Source organism: Podarcis liolepis (assembly GCF_965112155.1).
Source record: "Podarcis liolepis genome assembly, chromosome: 7".
NCBI lineage: Eukaryota > Metazoa > Chordata > Lepidosauria > Squamata > Lacertidae > Podarcis > Podarcis liolepis.
This window is the reverse complement of record NC_139561.1, coordinates 81,242,377-81,253,596: the sequence shown is the minus strand read 5'-3', so window position 1 is coordinate 81,253,596 and position 11,220 is coordinate 81,242,377. Positions and strand designations below refer to the sequence as shown.

The following is an 11,220-nucleotide window of genomic DNA, read 5'->3' as shown; positions in this document are numbered from 1 at the left end:
GAGTACATAATTTCATTTGACAACAGTGTACCTCACTGTATTTCAAACTCCTGATTGTGAGATATGGCATCCTATTGCATCAGCCAAAGTGCAATTGCAAAATGGTTGCTGTGCTGGAAGAGAAGATGCAGGTACTTGAGGGCTGCCTAACCACGCTTTGAACTACATTTCATTTTGTTTCATTTATTATATTTCTATGCTGCTTTTCACTCACATGAGTCACAAAGCGGCTTACAAACAAACAATAAAGAACAGTAATCTAAAAGAACATCACAATTAGACCATTAATCAGAATAATTGACAATTATCAGTAAAACAACTACAAAACATAACAAAAGCAATAATCTTCTCTAAAACACTATTAACAAAACAACTAAAAAAAACCACGAAACAGCACAACCAGAACAAAAGTCAGAAGATTCACAAAACACAACAGAACTCATAATCTGCAAAACAAAACAGTGGTTCCTCAGGTTAAGTACTCAATTCATTCCGGAACTCCGTTCTTAACCTGAAACTGTTAAAATCTTGACATCTGATTTATTATTACTGTTTATTGAATTGATATCCCACCCTTCCTCCTAAAGGGGCCGAGGTCAACAAAGAGGCATAAAACTAAAAAAGAAAAGAAAAAAAAGTAGAAACAGATTAATACAATACATCTGACTGGCTGCCACAGAGGTCCTAAAACAGATTGCAACCAAAGCGAGCTTTGTCTTCCAATTTTGAAAAACATAATTTCTGGAACACTATGTACTCTGTATTTCCAAAATACCCTACCACTCCTTCTCTGCTGGAATTCTCAGGCACCTTTCCTTCGCCTATAAATTTCCCCAAGCCAGCTTCTTCTTCCATAGGTCGCCTGGTAGTTCGTTTGAAGTGCTCCTTGGCTTTTGATAGCTCTGGCATTATGAAGGCCTTCCTGAGTATGTGCTTTCTCTTCAGCCTAGTTTCTTCTGGTGAGTAGGAAGGTTTCTCTTAATCAGTGCTTTTTTTTCTAAAAAGATTTTTTTAGGGGTACTCACATCTTCCGACTCATACAGTGGACCCTCGGATTACGTTACCTTCAGGTAACGTAATCCCTGGGTTGGGAACGCAGCAACCTGGAAGTGTATACTTCAAGGTTTTGCCCAGCGCACATGCGCAGAAGCGCTCTGCACACCGCACGCATGCACAGAGGGGCACCTCCAGTTACGAAATTTTCGGGATACGGCCGGGCCTCTGGAACAGATCCCATTTGTAATCGGAGGTACCACTGTTTTGAAATACTGCCCTTCAATGAGGACAAACTAAGATTCACAAAATGTTTAGGGGTATGCATCCCCCTGCATCCCCACCCCGCTCTCAGCTGACTGCTCTCAATCATATCAGGATGGTTGTTAGTGGCGGTCAGATTGGGAAAACTGAAATAGGTTTTTGGAAGAGAAAAGGAGCTGAAAATATGGATAAGAATGGGAGGATCTGAGAATCTGGACTCTAAATTTTGGAGAGGGGAGAAGACCAGTAAACTTCAGATACATGTTGTAAGTTACAGGTCTCATTTTGAAGTCTGGAAAGGAGGTCTGCCTTTATGTTTATTTTCTTTCGATTGGGAGATGAGTTGAGTTGAGTATAATGGGTTAGAAGTGCATTAAAAGAGCCAAGAGAACATGGTTCTGCGGGTTAGAAAAGAGTGAAGACTATGAGTCATTCACAAATCCTTGTGAATGACCCATAGGATCTCATCTCAGTTTCAGCAGTAAGGAATCAGTGGCCCAACGGAATAAAGGGACTGCTCCAAACTGCATACAACTGAACTCAACTACAGGGCAGTAAGTCATTATTTCTTGTCATTGAGAGTAAAACAAGTGTAAATAGAAGAGTGGAGTATTAGGAGTTTAGAATGGGGCACAAATGTGTCCAACATGCTTTATGGACATGCACCTCATACAAACCTCACATTCAGATGGTGTAGCAAATTTTGTAAAGGTGGCTGTTACTCTAGTAGAGAGTATGTCTGTTACTTGAGGTCAGCTCAACAATGGGACTCTCAGTTTCTTTCAGATTTTCTTTTCCTGAAGCAGTGATTGGTGATGACACCAAATGGAGAAATGGTGAGTGGGTGGAATAAAACACAGGGATCTCAGGTGCAGCATGACTTCAAGGTAAACAGTTGCGCTTCCTGTGCTGTTCTGGCTACCCTGTTTGGGATTGATACACTTTTCATGAAGACCTCATGCAGCCTGTAACAGGTTGCCTACCTGCCATCCCTGTGTTGGTAATTGACAGTGTTTGGGAAGGAAGGTGGATGGGGAAGTCTCTCCTGGTGCACCTTTCTTCCTATAACCTTCAGGCCCTCCCCATCCAGCCAACAGCTATTTGTTGGGCTGTTGGTAGCACACTTACCAGCACCAATAATGTGGCTGTGTATGGAAGTTTGTGATAGGACTTATGAAATCCCATCTTAAAAGTCACTGCTCAAATGATTGGTGATGGCAAGAACTGAGAACAACATTGGGACTGTGAGAGGGAGGTTTGAATCTTCTCATCGCCATGTGTTGAGGTGCGGAGAAATGTGTGTGAATGGGAATAAGGCTGTGCATCTGTCTGTGTCTGTGTATATTTTTATGTGAAAGAGATAGACACATGCAGCCTCTGCCCCACCACTGGAAGTGGATCTTGAGAAAAGTAAGATTCCTCATGTCTGGTAATAGTGGTTTGAATCCAAGAGCTGAGATCAAGGTCAGATTTCTCTGTGTGAATGTACATAGATGCCATTTCTCAAGGAATGAGAAACTCGTGGCAATGAGTGTTTCCTATGCTTTCCTTCCAGATGTGCCGCATCTATGTTACAATTTTTTTTCCTATCAAATGGCAGTTTCAGAGGTCTGTCCTAATGGAGAGGACAGATGCTTTTCTGATCTTACTGAAAATGAATTAGGTGAGTGTAAAACCTTTTAGCCCAATCATAGCTGAGTGTGTGGACCCTGGATTATTTGGGGATGATGTGCATGTATGAATGCAAAATGACCACAGAGTGTGCTCTCGCCAAAATGTCAAGATACACAGCCTTTTTTTCAGTGTAGAGCTTTCATGCATAGTGTGTGCTGCCGCAACTCACCTGTATTTCCTTGTTCTTGCTTTCTTCTTTAAAGTCACATTCCACAACATTTAGAAGTCTACATGGAGAGGCTGAAAATTATTATTATTATTATTATTATTATTATTATTATTATTATTATTATTATTATTATTATTATTATATATTTATTTACACTCTACCTTTCCCCCTGACGAGACTCATAGCAGCTTACAGACAAAAACAAGAACCTCTAAAAACATAGACATATCAACCGTATTGCCAAGCAGGCCTGCAATATGGTGACAGCTCACATCTTCAAACTCTGACAGGTTGACAGGTACACTCTAACATCAACTGAAGGCACAAGGGATCTCCCCCCCCCCCGATCAGAACCATGGTGGGAGGAGTTTTTTTCCCCAAATTCTTTTTATTTTATTTCTGACATAAAATACACACACAAGAAAGAAAAACCACAAACAATCCAAAAAGGATAAAAAAGAAAAAGAGCAAAATACAATAGCACAAATAAATCACATAACAAAAGACATTAATTCGTACTGTATTGTTAATCTGACTTCCCTCCGCCACGGTTTGAGCTGTATCCCAATGTTTTCTTCTGCAGTATCTTTTTACCACTTTTATCTCTACATCGCAGGTTTTATGTTACACCTACTGTAATTTTAATATTTCCTAAATTTGTTTCCATATATGAAATGAATTTGTTCCAATCATTAATAAATTTTGTGTTTTTCTGATACCTGATCTCCTGTGTCATTTTTGCTAACTCTATATACTCAAATAACTTAATTTGCCATTCTCTAATAGTTGGGATGTTAGGTGTTTTCCAATTTTTAAAATAACCAACATCTATCATCTATCTGCCTATTTCCCCACAAAAGCTTACTTGCAAAACATTTTTAATTTTTGAGAGCCAGATTGAGGCGAGATCAAGGGAATGAAAAGAGCAGAGGGAAAAGGAAAGAACAGGAAATAATTCAACCTGCTGGGGCTCTTCAGGAAGTAAGAACATTATAGAGAAAGGACAAACCAACTTTCTTTTCTGTATCTCAGCAATAAATATTGTTGATATTTCTTCTGGCGATCTTAATTCCGGCTTGGGATTCATCCAGCCCAGCCTTTCGCATGATGAATTCTGCATATAAGTTGAATAAGCAGGGAGACAATATACAGCCTTGCCGTACTCCTTTCCCAATTTTGAACCAATCAGTTGTTTCATATCCAGTTCTAACTGTAGCTTCTTGTCCCACATAGAGATTTCTCAGGAGACAGATAAGGTGACCAGGCACTCCCATTTCTTTAAGAACTTGCCATAGTTTGCTGTGGTCAACACAGTCAAAGGCTTTTGCATAGTCAATGAAGCAGAAGTAGATGTCTTTCTGGAACTCTCTAGCTTTCTCCATAATCCAGTGCATGTTTGCAATTTGGTTTCTGGTTCCTCTGCCCCTTCGAAATCCAGCTTGCACTTCTGGGAGTTCTCGGTCCATGACTAACTTGCCTGTTTTAAGCAAAGAGTGTAATATACTAGGTGATTCTTAATTGTAATTTTATTACATCCACAAACTCATTTAGTATCATTGGGTGCAGCTCATCGGACACTGGAGATTGGAATTGCTTTAAAATAGCTAGGTGTTCCCCTACCATGTCTTTTCCTATTTTGGGCTACAGCTCCCTCCTGACATCCTTTATTATGTTATCAGCAGGTTGGGCGTCGTTTTTCTTTTGGGTAAAGATGTTGTCACTCAGCAACATTTATCTGACCTCTCCAAGCAGAGGTGCTACTACTGGCTTGTTCATCCTCTTGTTTCGAACATAACCAGAGAAACTACACACACACACACTTTGCATTGTTGCATCAATATGTATATTAGGAAGCATCATATAAATTTCAATTATTAGGGGGTTGATTTGAAAAATTTTGGTTTTGAATTGCACCTATTTCTTTCTTTGTCTCTCTCACAGGTGATGATATAGAAGACAGATATCTATGGGGATGCACTACAAATTGCACCTCAGGGAATTACAGCTTTACTACACTAAATGATGCTTCTTTCTACCGTACAATCCACTGCTGTCAGGATAGTTACTGCAATAACCAAAGCATGCCAGGTAAATATGTGCAGGCATTTGAATCTTCCCCAGAAGCGGCTTAGTCATGCTGGCCACATGACCCGGAAAAACTGTCTGTGGAAGCGGACAAATGCCAGTTCCCTCGGCCTGTAAAGCGAGATGAGCGCCACAACCCCAAAGTTGTTCACGACTGGACCTAATGGTCAAGGGTCCCTTTACCTTTACCTTTACCCCTGAGAAAGAACATCATTCTGGTTTCAGGTTTCATCCTTGGGTACCCATAGAATAAACTAAAGATACTGATCTAGGCCAAGATTATTTTTCCTAGTTTGCATGGGAGGTGGTTAGAATCAGCCTCACCATATGTTTCTTGAAAACAGGCAGCCTGTGTCAACAACTGATTAGCCCAGAGCTTCAGATGGCCCCTAAGGATGTGAATAGAAAAACCTGGATAAATTGGGGGATTAGAGAGAGAGATAAGAATGCATGTCCTTCTTGTTCCCTGATAGCCTACTGGATTGTGGCTGTTTATAGCTTTAAAGGCCAGCACCAACACTTTGAATTATGCCCAGAAAGGTACTGGGAGCCAGTGTTATGTGGTTCTGGCGGCTGCACCCAGTCACCAATCTGGCAGCCTCACATAGAGTGTGCTGCCGTAGTCCAAGTGGGAGATAACCAGAACATGCACCCCTCTGGCAGGACAGTGCACAGGCAAGTAGGGTCTCAGCTTGTGTACCAGAAGGAACTGGTAAATAGCTGCCCTGAACACAGAATTAACTTGTTCCTCCATGGACAGCTGTAAGTCCAGAATAACTCCCAGGCTGTGCACCTGGTCCTTCAGGAGCATAGTTACTGCATTTAGGACCAGGAAGCCCCCCCCCCGCCCACCCTCTGTCCCCCAGAAACATCACTTCTATCTTGTTGACATTCAGCCTCAATCCATTAGCTGTCATCCATACTTTTTTTTCCTGAGGGGAAGGAGTGAGTGGGGTTAGTGGTTGGTGACTGATTGAGATAGAGATACTGGAGTGACTGGGTGCATGATGTGTTTTGTATGTATTAGCTGAACAGACTGGGATGAGTCATATTAAATATTATCATTTATGCAGATGTAAGGCAGGATTTGACTGTGGTGTGTAGTGTTTAGTCCATGAAAGAAGGGATCCCTGACTCTAAAGATATTTCAAAATGTGTTGCTCTTTTTTTAAAAAAAAAAATTATTGCAATGTATTGTAGTTATATTGAAAACTGCATTTTATTTTATTGTGGTTACTCAGTTTCATTCATATATATATATATATATATATATATATATATATATATATATATCTACACACACACACATACATATATATATACATATATATATATATATATATATATATATATATATATATATATATATGGAGTGATACAGATGGTGCTGTGGTCTAAACCACTGAGCCTCTTGGGCTTGCCAATCGTAAGGTCAACAGTTCAAATCCCTGTAATCGGATCACCTCCTGTTGCTTTATCCCAGCTCTTGCTAACCTAGCAGTTAGAAAGCACACCAATGAAAGTAGATAAATAGGTACCGCTGGGATGGAAAAGTAAACAGGGTTTTTGTGCAAATTCGGCTAGACTTAGCTTCCCAGGGATCTCTTAAAAACACACACATACACACACACACACACACACAGAGAGAGAGAGAGAGAGAGAGAGAGAGAGAGAGAGAGATTTTGTAAACCACTTAGGGACTGTTTTATGTATTGAGTGGTATATAAATATAATAAATACAACATGAAAAAAAAATTATTTGAGAAATTTATATACAGCCCCTCATCAATAGGTCACAGGTCAGTTTACAATACAGTAACAAAGTAAACAACATACTACAGTGGTACCTCTGGTTACGAACTTAATTCTTTCTGGAGGTCCATTCTTAACCTGAAACTGTTCTTAACCTGAGGTACCACTTTAGCTAATGGGGCCTCTCTCCGCCAATGCACGATTTCTGTTCTCATCCTCAGGCAAAGTTCTTAAACCGAGGTACTACTTCTGGGTTAGCAGAGTCTGTAACCTGAAGTGTTTTAAACCCGAGGTGTTTGTAACCTGAGGTACCACTGTATACCTACATAGCATTATATTCATAATATAATGAATATAATCATCGTATTAAGTCACGTGTAACAATACATCATGGAATATAGTACATAATATATAACACATAAAGAGCATCCATTTCAGCTTATTCACTTTGACAGTCCAGTAATAATCTCCACAACTCATCCCAATCAAAAAAAGAAAAAATATTATCTATTCATCTCAGATGCAACTATTAATAATAACACTTGTTTATCAACAATATGAAAGAGGGGGGAGAGGGGAAAAAATATTCATACTTGAAGTCCCAAAACAGTAAACAAAGAGCATATTATTTGTTCCTTGTTTATTTAATCTGTATATTGCCCTCCATCCCAGGGAGGTTCAAAATAGAAAAATATAAAATGAGAAAACAATATATTTCTCTCTGTACAAAAGTAGCTCTTAAGCTCTCTCCCCAAATGACAGACCATCCTCAGTTCTCTTCTGGGAGCTTTCCTTTTCTCACCTAGCCTTGCAACCTGGGAAATCTCAACTTCCCACTCCTTTGGCCACTTATTGAACACTTTCAGGGGATGCTGCCCCTAACGGTGCCCAAAAGAGAAAATGCCAAAGTGTGTTGGTGTGTGGTGGTGTTTGTGATTCAAGGTGTGTCACCCCTTCAGGGTCATCCTTTAAGGGCTGGCTGGACAGTCTGCCACCTGCTCAACTTATCTCTCCCCTTCCTCAAACACACCATCAAGGCAGGTGAGGTCCAGCAATCTGGCTGCTGGCAAGAATCTTGCCAAGATGTTGATGCCAAGATGTTTCTTTGTCACCTCCTGCAGTAAGTCCACCTCTCCCCTCAAGAGTGAAATTCACCCATAGTGTGGATAGAGTCTCTCCAGTCTATCTCAAGACAGCAGCAACTAAAATTGCTCCCTTTTCTTCATAAGCTGGTTGCCAGACACTTCAACTGCATTGTATGGACGACTGATTCCAGAAGCAGAATGCGTTGGAAACAGTGCACGTGTCTCATAACATTGGACAACTGAAGCCTAGGAATTAAAATAAAGACATCTGGTCTGGATTCATGTGTTGACTCTAACGCTTGCTTTTGGCAGTGCTGGATGTATTCTACAATGGTCTGGAGTGCCCAGGCTGCTCTGCTTCCAGCTTTGAAGATTGTCAGGACTCGGAGACCGTCAGGTGTACAGGTGAAGAGAATCTGTGCATAGAGTTTGTGATGACTAACTGTAAGTACTGTGGTTAACCACTGAGTCAGAGGTGGGAGGTGGACAGTTTACTAGGGTGTGTGTGTGGGTTGCTCTCTCATTCAGTCTATGGCTTCCTGCCAGAAAATACATAGGATGTGTATGGGGAGGTGAGTTTTCTTTCCCCAAAAAATATTAGCATTCCAGTAGCCTTTGCTTTGCATATAATGTGAGTGGGTGACGCTGTGGTCTAAACCACTGAGCCTCTTGAGCTTGCTGATTGGAAGGTTGGTAGTTTGAATCTCTGTGACGGGATTCTCTCCCTTTGCTCTGTCCCCGCTTCTGCCAACCTAGCAGTTTGAAAGCACGTCAGTGCAAGTAGATAAATAGGTACCACTGTGACAGAAAGGTAAATAGTGTTTCCATGTGCTCTGGCTTCCGTCATAGTGTCTTGTTTTGCCAGAAGCAGCTTAGTCATGCTGGCCACGTGACCCAGAAAACTGTGGGCAAATGCCGGCTCCCTCAGCCTGACAGTGAGGTTAGCGCCGCAACCCCATAGTCGTCTTTGACTGGACTTTGCCATCCAGGGGTCCTCTACCTTCTTTACCTATATGGATGAGACTGTGTGCTTCTGTCTCTGGTGTGTATGCGTGTATGAGAAAGAAACAAATAATCTATTTGTTGAATTACATATATATAAATATATAGAGAGACTGCACATTTTAATGAACCTTAAAAAAACAGACAACCTTAAAGCAGCCATGGATTTTGAATTCCATATCCATATGGGTTGGGGCCCTGCTACATAAGAACAAAGTACTTTTTCTGGATTTAAACATCAGTGTGATATTAGGATGCATATTGTTCTATATGTACAATACAGTTTATAATGATTAAAATGTTCACATTCTCTGTCTTCTGCACCCTGTGACTCTGGTACTACCCAATGATTTCTATGACTATGCTTTTTTCTCTTTACTAGATGGCAGTAATCATTCTGATAAGGTGTTCAAAGGCTGTGCAACACGGGATTTTTGCCATCTGGCAAGGACATCAACGGATGATGACTTTTTTCGCAATATCAAGCAATCACAATGCTGTGAACCTAAAGCACCACCAAAACACCACCAAATAAGACCAACCTTGATGAGTAATTAGAAGATAGCAAAGTCTTCCCCTTTGACATCCATGATTGGCAGCTGCATTGGGGGAGGAAGTTGCTTGCCTGATATTGGGAGTGCAGAGAAAGTGGGGTTCACAGGGCTGAGAGTCCCCTATTTGGCATTTAGTGTAGGGTGAATGGGATGCAGGGATAGATAAGCTAAAGTAGAAAAGTGGGGCTTGGGGACTCATCCTCATGATATCATAGCGTATGGTTAAAACTTCTCTTGATCATGATCACAATAAATTGGTGTCGCAAATAAAACTGTGTTCTGTGTCTGTATTTGTCAAATAAAGAATAAGCTCTTTTTCTCATGTTGAAGCCCTCTGGACCTCTCATGGAGGGGGCACATGAAGAATTCACCAAATAAAGGGTCTTTGGTGGTGTTGGGGATGGTGGGGAAGGGCAGTCTGTGCAGAGGGAAGAAATGGGTATTGTTACAAAAGTTGGGTGGCAAGAGCCCAGGGCATTCCAGACACTCACACAAGGTTTGTGCTCCTTTGGAGAACTGAGACGTATCAGAGAATGTTGTGGCTTTAAGAAATATGGGTTATTCGCCTACTTAGACCTTCAGGTGAAGCATGGGCCTTTTAAGAGGGGATTGTACCCCACAGCAGGGTGGGCGGCCTTCTAGCAGCCTGCCCATAGAGGTTCTCAATTCTTCTTCCTCCTTCTTCCTTCAGTCAGCCTTGTTCAATGGATAATTACCCTGGCAACCTTCCAAATCCCTAGTCTCTCTCTTTTTTTAAAGATATTTATTAAAAGTTTTTAAGATATAACAGGAAAAAAGAAAAATAAACATACAAAATAAAAAACAGTTAAAAACACACATTGATTTTCAATAACATAACTTCCATACACTTATTTCCTCAGACCTCCTCATACCTCCCTTCTTTGTATTCCAGTTCGATTTGTTAGTTCAGCAAATCCTTACCATTAAACTTTTACCCATTTGTGAAACCTCTTTTTTTCATATCTCTTAAAGCATTACAGCTGGAAATCACTTAGTTTCTATCCAACATCCTTCTAACATTCATTAATTTTACAATGTTTCTGTAAGTAGTCTTTGAATTTCTTCCAGTCTTCTTTCACCGACTGTTCTCCATCCAAATCCCTAGTCTCAGGGCAGAGGGGAGGAGTTGCATTGCCGGGAAGGACTGGGCGATGGGCTTCGTGGGGTGGTGAATGCTTCCCTCCGTGAGGGAGCCTTCCCAGACCCGCTGAAAGAGGCGGTTATTAAACCGCTTCTTAAAAAACCATCTTTAGATGCGGCCACGATGGCCAACTATCGCCCAGTCTCAAATCTTCCTTCCTGGGCAAGGTGATTGAGCGAGCGGTTGCCGAACAACTCCAGGCACGCCTGGAAGAAGCGGACCATTTGGATCCCTTCCAGTCGGGATTCAGGCCTCATCATGGGACTGAAACTGCCTTGGTCGCACTGGTTGATGATCTCCAGCGGGCTAGGGACAAAGGTGAGAGCTGTTTCCTAGTTCTGCTGGATCTCTCAGCGGTGTTTGATACCATCGACCATAGCATCCTTCTGGACCGTCTTGAGGGGCTGGGAGCTGGGGGCACTGTTATACAGTGGTTCCGCTCCTTCCTCCTGGGCCGTGTTCAGAAAGTGGGGGGGGGGA

At 41.4% G+C, this 11,220-nt stretch overlaps 1 protein-coding gene across 1 annotated transcript; it reads left to right on the top strand.

The window, feature by feature from the left end:
• Positions 1–850: 850 nt before the first annotated feature.
• Positions 851–9,832, top strand: LOC310712519 (phospholipase A2 inhibitor gamma subunit B-like). The gene is made up of 5 exons (XM_083515666.1): positions 851–959; positions 2,813–2,920; positions 5,042–5,188; positions 8,335–8,466; positions 9,407–9,832. The coding sequence occupies exons 1-5, from the start codon at positions 911–913 to the stop codon at positions 9,580–9,582; spliced, it is 612 nt and encodes a 203-aa protein (XP_083371792.1). The 5' UTR covers positions 851–910; the 3' UTR covers positions 9,583–9,832.
• The last annotated feature ends 1,388 nt before the right edge of the window (positions 9,833–11,220 follow it).

Coding starts and splice junctions, on each gene's coding strand:
- LOC310712519 (XM_083515666.1), top strand. CDS start 911: ATGAAGGCCTTCCTGAGTATGTGCTTTCTCTTCAGCCTAGTTTCTTCT. Junction 960..2,812: donor CTTCAGCCTAGTTTCTTCTG/GTGAGTAGGAAG, acceptor CTTTCCTTCCAG/ATGTGCCGCATCTATGTTAC. Junction 8,467..9,406: donor AGAGTTTGTGATGACTAACT/GTAAGTACTGTG, acceptor TCTCTTTACTAG/ATGGCAGTAATCATTCTGAT.